The following is a 17,156-nucleotide window of genomic DNA, read 5'->3' on the forward strand; positions in this document are numbered from 1 at the left end:
TCTTTTAATACAATATTAATAATAATAATAATAATACAGAATTAAAGCCTGTCAATTGCCCATTCAGGTGACAAAATCCGTTCAGCGGTTCTCGAGTTACATGCCGGTATCTGAGACGTGCGCCAAAGTACACATTACCACCCCCGGCCTCCGGGGGCTCTAGCTCCATCAATCATTTGGCGATCTCGAAGGTTTTTGGACAGGATTGTAGCCAATGAGTGTGGCTTTCCAATGATACCCCATGATATGATAATTGGGGATTTAATACGGTCTCTATTGATCAATTTATGATAAAGAAAAGCAGGGTCCCCCAATTGGGGGACCTACAGGCTTAACTTAAGTGGAGCTAGGACAACATTTTGTCTGATCTTTTGTCTTAAGTCCGTTGGTGAATGAGACCCAATGGTGATGTCTAGACCGGCCATGTGTCTGGCACACTAAGAATGCTGCTTCAAAGATGGCTGTCCTGACAAAAGGGAGGGATTGGTGCTAGCATGAAACAATGCTTTGTCACTCACCAAAAGAGATATTCAACTCATGCTGGGTTCAAAATATATGTTTCAAAAAATATATCCATCAATGAAAAGATTAGGAATTCTTTTCATCTGGGGAATTTTTTTGATGTTTTATTTTTATTCAAATGACTACTCTGTTCATAATCTCTTGCTCAAAACTCATGGGAGGAACAACAACAATTTGTTCTTCAATAGAGGCCTCTATTGTATGCCAATGTGTTGATATGTGAGAAACATATCAACTAAAATGTAATAAATTGGTGTTTTATTACAAGTCGCAGTGAAATATCGTGCCTTTACAATGTTTTATCTACTCTACCGCTGCACAGAAATTAGACATTTTCTTTTGAAAGCGGTTACCAACGGTCACAGGCAGCCATGTTGGCAGAAAGAGAACTACACAAACATTCCGGGCAAAGGCCTCTGTTCTCTCTTTCCAGATGGAGGGATAGACGGTGAGATGAAGACAGTCAAATGACAACAGCACGAAACAGATATCTTTTTTACCCTTCACTTTATTGAACATTGAGCATACAAAGAGAGGTTCGTACAGCCATGATGGTGGTCACGGTGGCGTGATCTTCTCCCTCTGCTCCAGCTGTGCTCCAGCGACTTTAAGCCTTGAAGCCCTTGGACTGGGAAGAGGTCCAGACCTCCTCGCCGTCCCTCTCGATCACCATGGTGCCGTCGTTGCGCATGTACATGTGGCACATCTTGAAGGCACCGGAGGCCTGGGTCTTGGTCTGCCACATCATCTTGTTGTCCCTCTTGTACATGACGAAGTTGCAGTCGTCCTGCATGCACAGGCGCCAGGCGTCGCGCTGGCCGGCGGTGTCAGACGTCCACATGGGCTTCCAGCCGTAGATCACGAAGTTACCGTCCTCCTGCGAGAGTTGCACAGAGACATAGATGGAAGATAGATGTCACCAACCCTTCCAGGTGTACAGTCGCACCGCAGTTATTAGAATATTGAGAACTAAAAGGATCTGACTGATTTATGTGATCATCGTGGGTAAGTAACAAATATGGCTACTGTAACTGAGGGGTACAATTCCCTGACTGTATTAATCAAGTATGGTATCATTAAACCACTACCGTCTTATGTACATTATACTGGCCATACTGTACACGAGTATATGATGAGAACACTTCCCCACAATGAATCGGTTCTACACAAAGTTGTCTTTAAGTATTTATTAGCAGCAAGAATACATAATATACTTGAATTGAATGCACTTGTAAGGCAAAGGAATGTGCGTAGGCAAATCAATAATGAATGTCCATTCTCATATTACGCATGAGATAATAATACAACTTGAATATTAGGAATTATATCTAGGGGATACTGGTAGGGGGTTCCACCGGTTGTAAGCCAGCAGGGGGAGGCAATGCTCTAATGCAAAGTCTGGGTCAGCGGGGACTCAATAGGCTCCCGGAGGCGGTATATTACTCCCTGCTCAGCAGACGAAAGGCAGCGACTGTAATCCCAGTATGCGTGCGGCACAGGTGGAAGCCGGTCAGCCTCTCCAATAGAGACGGGCTCGAATGATGGTCCTCACGGGCAGGTCCCACAGCAGTGGGTGTAGACGATTCTTCTCCGCTCCAACAGCATGGTTAAAAGCAATAAGAATAATAATCCAGCCGGAGAGGGGCTCTGCAATCACCGGTGTAGATCCTCCGGTGCGCGGTACTTCACATCAACTAAGTCGAACTTGACGTTATCCAACCAAGCCCTGATACTTTACTATCCTATTCGCACGCGGCTATAAGTGCTCTATTTAGACACACAATTGCTCACTTCACTTGGTCTTTGACTCGTGATGAAGGCTTACTAGTAAGGAGCGAACGATACGTTGAACAAACGTATTAGGATAAACAAGACTCTATCTTGGGGCAATACGGGCCCACTTCACCGCACGTTGCATAGTGGGTGAGGCTTCACTTGGGTAACTCGAACTCGAACTGAACTGCGGACTGAACTACTTCTGTATTCACCTGCGCCATATTTATATGTTGGGGGAACAAACTAGTACCAGCCTTATTCCTGTCTCGTAGTCCTGGGCAGAACCGGGCATGTTGAGACAAGCCTTGACGGTAGCTTTGAACTCGACTCTGGGGGTAAGACACTGGCGCTGGTGGCACGCCATCCAATAAGAGAACGAAATATTATGGTCTGTAGTAGGTTAAAGGGATATTCCGTGTATATGTACAAAGAATACACAAGGGATATCAAACGATATACAAATATTATGCAATATATATCAATCAATAAATACATATATTCGGTTTAATCTGACCCTTTGTAACAGCCGCCTCCTAATTAGTCCCACCTAATTAGCTAAGCAGAGACAGATTAACCGCACTGTCCACTACTCAATGTCCGTTGTGAGGGTAGGCAGTTCACAAAGTCAGGGGTCATGGTCGTCATTAAGCGAGTCGGGGAGCCTTGGCGACTCTATCAGCCTCGCCACGGGTCGGTTGTAGGTCCGCCCTTGGACGAGCAATTCTGCCACTCTGACCTTTCCGTCGGCACCAGTGGTCACTTTGCTTACGCGGCCGGCCGGCCACGCAGCTCGGGGTAGTGACTGGTCTATGGTCATGACGACTGGACGGGATGAAGGGGGGCTTAGGAGGAAGCGGGCCTGAGACTGCTTTGATCTGTGCTTGGCTGTGCCTCCTCCTCCTCCGTCTGTTTCTCTTGTTTGCTCTGTACCCCGTCTGAGGAGGGGCCGGTCCCGGCCGCCCCGTCAAGGAGTCGCTTGGGGTGCTGGGTTCGAGGTCAGCTACGTCTGGAGCGCAGCTGAGGGGGGTGGAGTTCCGAACTCCCTCTGGTGCCCACGGTTCTCTCACGGGCCTCTCGCTTAATGTCAATAGCCTCTGCTGTACGAGGGAGTGGCCGGTGTCGCTCGCCTTTGTGTGTAGGCAGCGTGTAGACGTGGGTTGACTGTCAAGTCCGTAGAGGGGGCCCTGGAGCGTCCATCCCAGTCGGGTCTGAACCGCGACTGGGCATCCTTTGGGTCCGATGTGGGCCGCCTCAATTGGGAGAATGAGGTCCGCGTGGTCGGAGCCGATGAGCAGGGTCGGTGTGGCGCCGTCGATAAGCGGTATAGGTAGTTGACGTAGGTGCACATACTTAGCCATCAGCTGTGGGATGGGGTAGGTGTACTGAGACAGGCCTATGTCGTGGCTGGTGAAGACGTTGGTTATACTATACTGCTTCTCGGGCTGGTCCACCGCTGCTATCTTGAAGGAGACCCTTTCACCTTTTATGGTCTTCTGGTCCCTTCTGATGGTGCGTATGGTCATGGTATCTTTGACACCCCGCAGGCCCAACTGGGCTGCTGCGGAAGCGAGGAGGAGAGTCTTTTCAGACCCATCGTCCAGGACGGCGTAAGTGTCCAGGACCTTGTCCTCGTAGCTCAGGAGCACTCTGACCACTTTGAGGAGCACTCGGGGGGTCCCGCTCTGCTTGGGGTCTATGTGGAGCACTCCTGTCTCGGGGGGGTTGTCACCTGTCTGTGGTGACACAGAATCTATATGGTGCGAGTCGCACCGTGACTCCCAGTGTCTGCTGTAGCAGTCGGGACACCAGGGAGCGGTCTGGTGGAACTTTGGTGCTGGTGCCACCGCCTCGGCATGGTACATTACCGCGACGGGCCCACTCTGTTGTCCTGGCTGACGCCTGTTGATGTCATGCAGGACCTCCAAGTGGGTGCCACCGCACCTGCTGCACTTCTTCTTCAAGCGGCACTCAGCTGCTAGGTGGCTGCGCGCGCAGCGGAAGCAGCGGCGGTGGTCCTTGATCCACTGACTCACCTCGTCCGTGGTCAGCTTCCCGAAAGTGTCGCATTGGTACAGCCGATGTTCTCCCTCACAGTACTGGCACTCAATCTTCCACTGGTCCTCTTTCGTCGAGGGGGTGTTGTGGTTCTTGTGCTGCGGTACTGATTCGGCTTGGTGCATAACGGTCACCAACCGACGGTTATCTGTTGATCCCCGAGGTCCGAGTCTTGGGCTTGGTCCACTCCATACGAACGTGTCGAGTCGTAGGCTACTGACCTCCCTGGCGAGGAACTCAGATAGGTCTAGGAGGGATGCCTCTGGACCGTTGGGGTCGCGGTGGTCTCTCTGCCGCCGAAAGCGCTCTTGTCGGGCGGGAGGGAGCTTCTCTAGTATCCTCTCTACATTAGAGTTAGCGTACAGTTCATAGATCCCTTTCTCCTTTTGGGACCCCAGCATCCCTACCAGGGACTGTACCTTGATAGCGAGGTCATCTAATGCTCTGTTGTCTCTGGCTGGGGGGAGACGGTCAATGTCTCTTATCTCCTGTATCACGTAGTCCCATATGCGTCCATAACGTTGGTCGAGGGCTACTAGAGCCGCGGTGTATGGGGTAGTAGAGCTGGAATATGCCAGCGCTATATTGTGCGCTCTGGGCACCTTCAGGTGCTTGAGTAGGATAGCATACTTGTACGGTTCATCTGGTACGTCGGACAGCATAGTCTCTAAGCACATTCGTAGCTCTGTGTACTGTGCTCTGTTCTCGTGTGTGAAGTCCGGGAACGTCGGTGTGCCAAGGTACGATGCCATGGATGACTGGCACATCGGTGAGCGTTGGGGGAGAGGCCTCCTAGGCGAGTCTCCTCTTACGTGTTGTCTTGGGCTGGTACTTGGTGGGTACCAAGGGCCGGGTACCCAGGTGCTGTTCCTCGGGGCTGGCGGTGCGTCAAACTCACCCGTGAGTTGAGTCGGGGGTTTGTAGCGCAGGGCCTCGGGGCTGACTTCTGGGCTGTACTGGGCCTTCTGGTCCAGAGTACGTTGCTGCTGGTCGGGGCTGTACTGGGCCTCCTGGTCCAGCGTACGTTGCTGCTGGTCGGCTTGACATTCCTCCTCTTCCTCCTCCTCTCCCTCTGCTAGGACCTGGAGTCTTCTGTTCAGTCTCTCGGCGTGGTCCGGTTCTTCCCGGTTGCTGGGTCTCGTATGGACCGGCCGGGGAGGGGGTTCGGAGACGTTGACAGGAGCCTCCTGTTGGCGGGGTCCCGGGTCGCTTGGTCGGGTAGGGGAATGTGTCCTAGACCCTTGTCGCGACGATCTCCGGGAGCTCCGTGCGGAGAGAGGGGGTGTCGCCATGGCAACCAATTTGTCCATCAGCTGCGCCTGCAGCCGGTCGCGCTCTGCCTCGCGCTGGGCATGGGCTGCGTCGCGCGCTGCTTCGCGCTGGGCATTGGCGGCGTCGCGCTGCGCATTGGCGCTGGCCTGGGCAGCGTCGCGCTGTGCGTTGGCGGCGTCGCGCTGGGCATTGGCGCTGGCATGGGCGGCGTGGAGCTGTGCATTTGCGACGTCGCGCTGTGCATTGGCGGCGGCGTGCTGTGCATCGGCGCGGCTTCTTTCAATGTTCTCTTCCGTCTGAAGGCGTCTGGTCTCCAGTCTTATGCGGTCGTTTTCACTCCTTTGTTGCGCCTGGAAGCGCTCTCGCTCGGCTGCAGAATGTTTGCGCTCGCGCGTCTGTTGCGCTTGAAGTCGATCGCGTTCGGTGGAGGCTGCCAGGGTGGCGATGAGTGCCTGCGCCAGCATCTTGTCCGCCTCGCTGGGGGAAGATGCCGTTCGAGGCGATCGGCTCCCGGCAGTACTCGTTGGAGATCCGTTCTCTGGGCGCGCCTCGAGGTCCGTCTCCTGGGCGCGCTTCTCTTCTGGTAGTGGGTCGGGTTCCGTCCCTGGAGCGCTTTCTTTATCCTGGAGCTCTCCGGGGACTGTCCCGTTGGCGTTGTCTGGGGGTAAAGTCATGTCATGTCCCTCCTGGTCCCCACCGTGAGCTTGGTCAGTTACGTTAGAACCCACTAGGGCCTCTGTTGGCGGGGTAGCCTGGTCGATAGGGTCGGACATAATTTTACTATCTACTTTTTCCGCGTTTACCGTCTGTAGAAAGCTAGGTAGTATATTGGCAACGTAATCCTCTAAGTACTGAGGTGTCTGCCGTCTACGCTGCGGGCGATCTACTTTAGGAGAACCGTTTTGTGGAGTGTTCATCATTGGCCATGTCAATATTATTACCACTATATTAATATTACACTAGTTACCCTCCGGCTCGAAGGACCAATTGTAACTGAGGGGTACAATTCCCTGACTGTATTAATCAAGTATGGTATCATTAAACCACTACCGTCTTATGTACATTATACTGGCCATACTGTACACGAGTATATGATGAGAACACTTCCCCACAATGAATCGGTTCTACACAAAGTTGTCTTTAAGTATTTATTAGCAGCAAGAATACATAATATACTTTAATTGAATGCACTTGTAAGGCAAAGGAATGTGCGTAGGCAAATCAATAATGAATGTCCATTCTCATATTACGCATGAGATAATAATACAACTTGAATATTAGGAATTATATCTAGGGGATACTGGTAGGGGGTTCCACCGGTTGTAAGCCAGCAGGGGGAGGCAATGCTCTAATGCAAAGTCTGGGTCAGCGGGGACTCAATAGGCTCCCGGAGGCGGTATATTACTCCCTGCTCAGCAGACGAAAGGCAGCGACTGTAATCCCAGTATGCGTGCGGCACAGGTGGAAGCCGGTCAGCCTCTCCAATAGAGACGGGCTCGAATGATGGTCCTCACGGGCAGGTCCCACAGCAGTGGGTGTAGACGATTCTTCTCCGCTCCAACATCAAGCATGGTTAAAAGCAATAAGAATAATAATCCAGCCGGAGAGGGGCTCTGCAATCACCGGTGTAGATCCTCCGGTGCGCTGTACTTCACATCAACTAAGTCGAACTTGACGTTATCCAACCAAGCCCTGATACTTTACTATCCTATTCGCACGCGGCTATAAGTGCTCTATTTAGACACACAATTGCTCACTTCACTTGGTCTTTGACTCGTGATGAAGGCTTACTAGTAAGGAGCGAACGATACGTTGAACAAACGTATTAGGATAAACAAGACTCTATCTTGGGGCAATACGGGCCCACTTCACCGCACGTTGCATAGTGGGTGAGGCTTCACTTGGGTAACTCGAACTCGAACTGAACTGCGGACTGAACTACTTCTGTATTCACCTGCGCCATATTTATATGTTGGGGGAACAAACTAGTACCAGCCTTATTCCTGTCTCGTAGTCCTGGGCAGAACCGGGCATGTTGAGACAAGCCTTGACGGTAGCTTTGAACTCGACTCTGGGGGTAAGACACTGGCGCTGGTGGCACGCCATCCAATAAGAGAACGAAATATTATGGTCTGTAGTAGGTTAAAGGGATATTCCGTGTATATGTACAAAGAATACACAAGGGATATCAAACGATATACAAATATTATGCAATATATATCAATCAATAAATACATATATTCGGTTTAATCTGACCCTTTGTAACAGCTACGGTTCCAAATAATCTGAACTATCCCTTTAACATTCTGATGATGATGTCGATGGCTACAGGAAGAATTCTAAGATAGAATTTTGAGGGGAAAAAAGTTGAAAAATAAATTCTCAAGACCCAAATATATACAGTATACCTTATTACCTTGACACACAAAATTATTTTTCCAAAAGCACAGTTACGCCATATTTTTTGCGCCATTTCAGAGGAAGAACACTGTCGTTCCTCAAGTACTGACCTGGAACTGAGCCTTCCATTCATGGTTGTTGGACATGAGATAATCTCCCTTGCGGAGCTCATCGAACTTGGACATGTAGTTCCTGCTCATGATTCTGAAAGAAAGAAAAACAGAGGCTTGAGACCAAGTGCTTGGACTCTCAATTCTATTCTCGTTCTCTTGCAAAAACATTTGTTGCGCAAAAGAGGAGAACCACATATACACAGGATAAAAGTATGCTTCAGAGAGTAAGTGAAAATAAAATGCATTAAAAGAAAGATGCTCTAGTCTAAAACAAGTTAAATATAAACCGAGATGCCATCTCTATCCTATTTTACCACAGAGCAAAAAGAGGCAGAGGAAGAGAGCTGCAAAAGAAGCGTTAGACAGATTCTCTACTCACAGGCCGGTTGTGGACGAGTCTGATGCTGAAGCTGCAGCTGAGTGAAGTCTCTTCCAGTCGGACACCTCTGGCTTTTATAGGCCCTGACCCAGCAGAGAGACAACCCACACCCTCTGTGGAGACCTAATCTAATCTGGCATAATTATACACAAAACATGTTTTTAGCTCCGTAATTTGATGTGTGCCGTTATGTGCTGTGGATGATGATAGCATTTGGGATCCTGGGATGAAAAAAGGAAACGCTTTCATACTGTATATTGCAATGCTTGGTATTTATACTAAGTATCTGCACATGGCTTAACCTGAATAGAAAATGTTATAACACAGTTTCAGGGATATACTGTACAAGCTATACACAGCACTGGCTCAGGGGCTCAAAGGTCATCAGACCAAGCAAACCAGATCGTTCCAGGGTTGGCCCCTGTGTGGGTAATTCAAAAGACCCCCAGTAAGAGCTGGTAGCGCTACATAAGACTTATATAGTCTACACACACAGGCTCCCAAATGAAATACTTACAAATAATTAGGGATAATGATTGATGACCAGCTGAAGTTCAATGGGTCTCATTCCCGAACATTTTTCAAAGAGTTATTCTGGAAGACTTATCTTGGAACCACTGAGACAGAATCAATGACAAGTTCACTCTGAGTCCTGAACGTGCTTGTAATATGTCTTAAGTGGCTGAAACGGTCGCACAAATGATATTATCTGATATCTGCTTGGCGAATGTGATTCTGTCGTAAACTCAAAAGCGCGTTCCCGTTCAGGTCATTTGCATACAAAACAACGCCTCCAGAGCTCCTTATAAGGCAAAGTAATGACGCTGTGTGGAAATGGTTGCGGAAGCGCTTTGCAAGTCTAAATTGGGACCCATCAAAATGAGATTAGATTAATGTATTGTCATCATAATACAGCTCGTGGTACACCTGCCGTAGCGTGCGCGCACACACACACGTGCAGTATACTGTACGGCGTAATGAATGAACGCAGTATAGGCTTATTATTCCATTAATGACTTGTTGCATTAGGATTTAGTAGATACTATATGCTCTGCGCTACGTACAGTATAGGTACAGTACAGTCTGTACTTATACTGTACGTAGAGCAGAGGCAGAGCATAGTATCTACTAAATCCTAATGAAACAAGTAACTAGAATATATTAAGCCTATACTGTTCATAGACACGTAGGCCATACTGGCGCACACAAGACTTGCTATTTCCATGCAATCAGCTTTAGTTCTTATTTATTTATTTATTTATTTATCCACTGTCATTTCAGTGTTGGTATATAGGCTATATAGTGTATTTCAATATACGTTTAATTGATTAATGATATATTCGAAGGAATGCAGGTTTATAGCTATATCAACCCCCTTCAATGTACAGTAAATGACCAAGTATGGTTTTGTCAATATTCCAATGTACAGTTTTGCTTGTACAGTGTCCCCCACCCACCCCTCCTACCCAATCTCCTCCAACAGTTTCCGTCAAATGTATATACTCTCTTTTCTGGACTATTTTTGTATCACAAACAGTACTGTATTTGCAAATCTGGTATGTCATAAATGTATAGATGTAGCAGGACTGTCTATCTGTATGTCGTGTGTGTCATATATGTTATGATGAATTGAAAATGGGGGACCCTGATGTAAACAAGACGAAAGTCTTTCTATGGTCTGCATCCCCTTAACAATTGCATGTAATTGAGCTGTACTGTACTGTACCCATTCTGCAATCTGTTAATAAAGTTTTCAATCAATCAATCAATCAATCAATCAATCAATCAATCAATCAATCAATCAATCAATCAATCAATCAATCAAAGGTCTGTCCCATTGTATACCAATCAATGGGATACATTGCATGTTGACCTGCATTCTTTCAAATGTATATAATTAATCATTAAAACAGATGTGTAACAAATAAGAAATACAAATTCCACAGAAGGCATTAAATAATTATTATTTTCAATCATTTCACAATAGTTGCATAATTGTGTTTGAATATCTGAGTAATTAAAGTAATTATACATTTGTCCAAAATAGCTGGTTCAGATATGGTTAAGCAGCTGCCCTGTGATCAGATTAATCCATATTATTTATTTTTCTGACATCAAATGCGTAATTTCTTATCGTACAAATATTGTCATATTTATTTTAATTATGATTAAGTAATTAATTCCAAGGAGGCCTGTAGCGTTAACATGAAGGAATCACTATGAGAACACAGTCTGTCAAGTTAATACAATTTTAAATTAGTCTATCAATCATAAGACTTCTCCTCAGCACTCTTAAATCTGCTCTCAGCCACGATCAAATCTGATCTCAGGAAAATTTGGGGACTCGTGCTCCCAGCCCTAATATGTCTTAAATGGGCCGAAATCTGGCTAAGACGAAATTTTTGGTCGTAAATTCGTCCGGGAATGAGACCCAATAAGTGTGAAGGTCCAAAGATTGCAACAGTTTTTATGGAAATTATAATGCGAGGCCTGTGCGCAAAACAAGGGTCAGCAGTGTCCTGTATTCAACAGGTAGCGAGGAAGCGATTTGCGATGGATCAAAATTGTATTAGATACAAATGTATTGTCATCATACAGCACACTATACCTATAGTGGAATAGACTGTATTAATATTCCATATTTATACGGTTTTGTTGCGCACTAATTCCAAGGATGTCTGTAGAGTTAACATGAACACATTCACCATGATTCCTCCCAAATAAAGACTGTAAGAACACGGCGCACACCAGTCTGTCCGACTTATGACTAATCTTCAGTGCTCCTAAATCCTGCTCTTAGTTAAGACCGAATCCAGGAGAAGGGACTGTTCGTGAATCCCAAAATCGGCCCAAAAATGTCTTAAGTGAAGCTAGGACAAAATGTTGTCTGATCCTTTGTCTTAAGCCCGTTGGTGAATGAGACCCAATGGTGATGTCTAGACCGGCCATGTGTCTGCTTCAAAGATGGCTGTCCTGACAAAAGGGAGGGATTGGTGCTAGCATGAAACGACGCCTTGTCACTCATCAAATGTGATATTAAACTCATGCTGGGTTCAAAATATATGTTCCAAATATATCCCTCAGTGAAAAGATTACGTCGTTTTTTTTTTCATCTGGGGAATTTTTTGATGTTTTATTTTTACCTTTTTGGTAACACTTTATAATAACACTAAGTTATAAGACATTTCTAAGGTATTTGTAGATAATGAACAAACTATGAACAAACCATTTATATACATTTGTAAGTGATTATTAAATCATTTATAACCATATTTGTATAACAGTTACAAATTAGTTATAAATCATCTATAACTCATTATCAACATTGTTTTTACTTGGTTTGTTCATCATTAAATAATGTTATTTAATGTGTAGTAACACATTTGTAGATGCTTTGAAAAATGGATATGAAAAAATGACCTCCATTTATTTGTTCATGTTCAACAAATCATTTGTAAAACATTCCTAAAAGATCTATAAATCATTTGCAGATGTTACTGTGTGCCCTAATCTAAAGTGAAGACTATTCATCATTAACAAATGTCTAATACGGTTTATTTGTGGACTTTTATTTAATTTTTAATTAATTTTTTTTATCCTCACTCTTTCCGATTTTTCTCTGTTTTCTCCCCTTCCCAATTTAGTTGTTGTGCCAATTCCCCCCTCCCCTACCTGGTTGTTGTGCGCATGTTCTCCTACTGGTCTGTACAAGGGAACCCTGAAGTCATCTGCACGCTTCCTCCGACACGCGCGGCGACAGCCAGTGACTATTTTTTCACCTGGCAGCGAGGACTCTCATTGGTGAAGTGTAACGCGTGGGAGGTCACGCTGCCTTCATCAAGTCCTGCCTCCGCTGAGCAAGCGCCCAGACCTGACCTGTCCACAACGCCAGATTCCCACCCATGACTTGCCCTCCCCCTAACCCAGCCAAACGAGTTAGTATGACGATCAGCCCAAGCCTCAAGCAATGCTGACTCCGGGAGTCGAGACCGCAGCCTCTTGCATTGGTGACGAGCGCAATCTCCGCTACGCCACCTGACCGCCCCCTTATTTGCGGACTTTTATCAATACACACAAAGCAATTACCAGACTTGTCTTTTCATTTTCAACAAATTATTTATTAGACATTCATAAAACATCTATAAATCATTTGCAGATGCTATTGCGTGCCCTAATCTAAAGTGAAGAGTATTCATCATTAACAAATGTCTAATACCAGTAGTAGTGGCCAGCGTCCTCTTCTATGCTGTGGCATGCTGGGGGGGCTACATCAACTCGAGGGACACCAACAAACTGAACAAGCTGGTGAGGAAGGCTAGCTCCGTAGTGGGAGTCGAGCTGGTCAGACTAGAGGTGATGGCAGAGAGGGGGATGAGAAAGAAGCTGCTATCCTGGAGAATCCCTCCCACCCCCTCTACGACGAGCTAGTCAAGATGAAAAGCACGTTCAGCCACAGACTCATACCCCCCCGACACTCAACTAACCGCCTCGGACAGTCCTTCATACCAGCGGCCATCAGGCTTCACAACAGTGGGCAGGGACTGCTGCCAGACATCCAACTAGAACTAATAGGAACCCAGTGGCGTCGCGTGGGTAAAATAACAGGGGAAGCCAAAAAAAAATTATTAAAAAAAAATGTATTAAATATTTTTATTAATATGTTTTTTTTTTTTTTTTTTTTTTAAGTCAAGCAGTCACCATGTACACTACAGTATGGCTCGGCGGCCAGTCAAACTTTATTTTTATTTATTTAACAGATTGCAGAATGGGTACAATACAGTACGGCTCAATACACACAATTGTATAAGGGGATGCAGTCAGACCAGAGAAAGACGTTTGTCTTGTTTACATCAGGGTCATTAATACTGCTGGAACATTTGTTCATTTTTGGTCCGATTTTTCCTTGCACGATTTTGCGTGCAGCGTGGGAGCAAATTCGAGACACATATTCGGTTGCAAAAAGGTTTAAAATCACGTGACATTTTCAGGGTCGCGAGCCGACCTTTTCCCCTCGTTTTCGATGATGGAAGTGATTTAGGAAAAGCTTCGGCACGCCGAGAGGTACCCGTGGATTTAATCTCGCGAGGATCGGGGCAATATTCGGCCCGTGGGAGCAGTCACGGGTTAATACAATTTTCAGAGTGCAGAGGGGAGGTGTGCAGAGGGGATGCCAGACTAATTATTCTGCTCACAGCCCCGTTTTAAACTTTTAAGGTGTGGCAGTCAGCTCGAATCTGATTGGCTAGTATGGGTTTTGGACTCTACATACATGAATAACATGGTTGAGGCTGGAGAAAGACACCTCCCCCCTGCCTCTCCTCTAGCTGCAGTGAGCATAGTGAGTCTGACAGTGTGTTAGAGAGAGTGAGAAGGAGAAGAGGGAGACATTTAAAAAAAGAAAAAAAATATAACACAGATGAACAGATGAAAAAGAATGTAAACTATATTAAAATTTATATATAAATATAATTTTTTTTTCTTTCATATTTCATATTTGATATTAATTCATATTTTGATAGGGAGGCCTGGCTTCCGTTGGCTTCCATAAGGATTCGCCACTGTAGGACCCCAAGGAGGACAATAACACTACTTTATGCATACTGCACCTTATGTGAATACTGCACCTTATGTGAATACTGTGATACTGTGAATTCTGTATATTTCAGTTAGTTAGACAGTAAATTATAACACTACCTTATGCATTCTGCACCTTATGTGACACTGTGAATACTGTATATTTCAGTTAGTTAGATAGTAAATTATATTGACTTATTTGTTTACACTGCTTGTGTTGTTTTTACTACCTGTACCCCCCCCCCCATCCCCCATGCTGCTATGATGCCTGAATTTCCCCAAGGGGATCAATAAAGGAATATCTTATCTTATTATCTTATCTTAATACAGTTTGTTAATTATTTGTTGACTTTTTCATCACCTGTTACAAATGTTGTAGACAGCTTTCGGATCCATCCTTCTTTGTGACATCAAACAGTGACAGAATTTCCGACCTACAACTTATAGTCCTATATTTTGGGTAGACATACTTGATGTGGTGGGCGCTAACGTTACATTTGAATGATGTGTTTGTTCCAAACCTTTCACCCTTTCACTGTTTACCGTCGGTAGTGTGATAGTAAAGGGTTAACCTTCTGTAGTGTGGCAGTGAAAGGGTTAACCTGCTGTTGTGTGGCAGTGAAAGGGTTAACCTTCTGTGTATTGTCGCAGTGAAAGGGTTAACCGTTTGGTAGTGCGGCAGTGAAAGGGTTGTGTGCTCAGTATATTGCGGTATGTGATGATGACATGAGGGTAATAATTCTTTGTATTTTCAGGCTGTGTCGGCACCTATACAGCCTGAAAATACAAAGAATTATTACCCTCATGTAGCATGTCACAAAGAAGGGTGGATCCGAAAGCTGTCTACAACATTTGTAACAGGTGATGAAAAAGTCAACAAATAATTAACAAACTATTAGACATTTGTTAATGATGAATAGTCTTCACTTTAGATTAGAGCACGCAATAGCATCTGCAAAGGATTTACAGATGTTTTATGAATGTCTAACAAATCATTTGTTAAACATGAAAAGACAAGTCTTTTAAGAATGTTTTACAAATGATTAGTTGAACATGAACAAATAAATGGAGGTATAGTAGTTTTTTCATATCCATTTTTCAAAGAATCTAAAAATGTGTTACTATACATTAAATAACATTATTTAATGATGAACAAATCAAGTACAAACAATGTTGATAATGAGTTATAAATAATGTATAACTAATTTGTAAATGTTATACAAATATAGTTATAAATGATTTAATAATAATTTACGAATGTATATAAATGGTTTGTTCATGATTAGTTCATCATCTACAAATACCTTATAAATGTCTTATAACTGAGTGTTATTATAAAGTGTTACCCATTTTTATTTTCAAATGACTGACAGGGCCCTACTCGACAGGCAGCCATGTTGGCAGAAAGAGAACTACAGAAACATTCTGGGCAAAGGCCTCTGTTCTCTCTTTCCAGATGGAGGAATAGTCGGTGAGATGAAGACAGTCAAATGACAACAGCACGAAACAGATATCTTTTTTAACCTTCCCTTTATTGAACTTTGAGCATACAAAGAGAGGTTCGTACAGCCATGATGGTGGTCACGGTGACGCGATCTTCTCCCTGCTTCAGCTGTGCTCCAGCGATTTTAAGCCTTGAAGCCCTGGGACTGGGAAGAGGTCCAGACCTCCTCGCCGTCCCTCTCGATCACCATGGTGCCGTCGTTGCGCATGTACATGTGGCACATCTTGAAGGCACCGGAGGCCTGGGTCTTGGTCTGCCACATCATCTTGTTGTCCCTCTTGTACATGACAAAGTTGCAGTCGTCCTGCATGCACAGGCGCCAGGCGTCGCGCTTGCCGGCGGTGTCAGACGTCCACATGGGCTTCCAGCCGTAGATCACAAAGTTACCATCCTCCTGCGAGAGTTGCACAGAGACAAATACATTTGATTTAGAAAAATAAATTCTCAAGACCCAAATATATACAGTATACCTTGACACACAAAAGTATTTTTCCAAAAGCACTGTTACGCGATCTCTTTAGCGCCATTTCAGAGGAAGAACACTGTCGTTCCTCAAGTACTGACCTCGAACTTAGCCTTCCATTCGTGGTTGTTGGACATGAGATAATCTCCCTTGCGGAGCTCATCGAACTTGGACATGTAGTTCCTGCTCATGATTCTGAAAGAAAGAAAAACAGAGGCTTGAGACCAAGTGCTTGGACTCTCAATTCTATTCTCGTTCTCTTGCAAAAACCTTTGTTGCGCAAAAGAGAACCACATACAGTATACACAGGATGAAAAGTATGCTTCAGAGAGTAAGTGTAAAATAAAATATAAAATTTATTAAAAAAAGATGCTCTAAAACAAGTTAAACACGTTAGAGAGTAGGCTCTCTATCCTATTTGACCACAAAGCAGAAAGTGGCAGAGGAAGAGAGCTGCAAAAGAAGCGTTAGACAGATTCTCTACTCACAGGCCGGTTGTGGACGAGTCTGATGCTGAAGCTGCAGTTGAGTGAAGTGTCGTCCAGTCGGACACCTCTGGCTTTTATAGGCCCTGACCCAGCAGAGAGACAACCCACACCCTCTGTGGAGACCTAATCTAATCTGGCATAATTATACACAAAACATATTTTTAGCTCCGTAATTTGATGTGTGCCGTTATGTGCTGTGGATGATGATGATAGCATTTCGGATCCTGGGATGAACAAATTTAACGCTTTCATACTGTATATTGAAATGCTTGGTATTTATACTAAGAACTGCACATGGTTTAGCCTGAATAGAAATAGTGTTATAATACAGTTTCATGGATATACTGTACAAGGTATACACAGCACTGGCTCAGGGGCTCAAAGGTCATCAGACCAGGTGTAGCGTGATTCACTCTGCGTTGTCGTGTAGATGAAAAAACACAGCTACCCTCCAAGTTCCTCAGAGACTCAGCAGCTACCATCACCCCAGTCATCAGTCATCACCCACATAATAAACCTCTCCATAAAACAGGGATACGTCCCCAAAGACTTCAAAATTGCGAGAGTGACCCCCCCTGCACAAAAAAGGCAGCAAATTAGACCCAGGCAA

General features: G+C 45.1%; 2 protein-coding genes across 2 annotated transcripts; both read right to left on the reverse strand.

The window, feature by feature from the left end:
- Positions 1-1,060: 1,060 nt before the first annotated feature.
- LOC311237769 (B-type lectin plumieribetin-like) lies at positions 1,061-8,225 on the reverse strand (the record flags this gene model as incomplete). Its single annotated transcript, XM_084325747.1, has 2 exons — positions 1,061-1,399; positions 8,136-8,225. 2 exons carry the CDS (start codon positions 8,223-8,225, stop codon positions 1,130-1,132), a joined length of 360 nt encoding a protein of 119 aa, XP_084181873.1. The 3' UTR covers positions 1,061-1,129.
- A 7,381-nt stretch (positions 8,226-15,606) lies between these two features.
- On the reverse strand, positions 15,607-16,249 carry LOC311237697 (B-type lectin plumieribetin-like; the record flags this gene model as incomplete). Its single annotated transcript, XM_084325667.1, has 2 exons — positions 15,607-15,989; positions 16,160-16,249. 2 exons carry the CDS (start codon positions 16,247-16,249, stop codon positions 15,720-15,722), a joined length of 360 nt encoding a protein of 119 aa, XP_084181793.1. The 3' UTR covers positions 15,607-15,719.
- Positions 16,250-17,156: the final 907 nt, after the last annotated feature.

The sequence above is a fragment of the Notolepis coatsorum genome, assembly GCF_963971535.1.
Source record: "Notolepis coatsorum genome assembly, chromosome: 12".
Taxonomy (NCBI): domain Eukaryota; kingdom Metazoa; phylum Chordata; class Actinopteri; order Aulopiformes; family Paralepididae; genus Notolepis; species Notolepis coatsorum.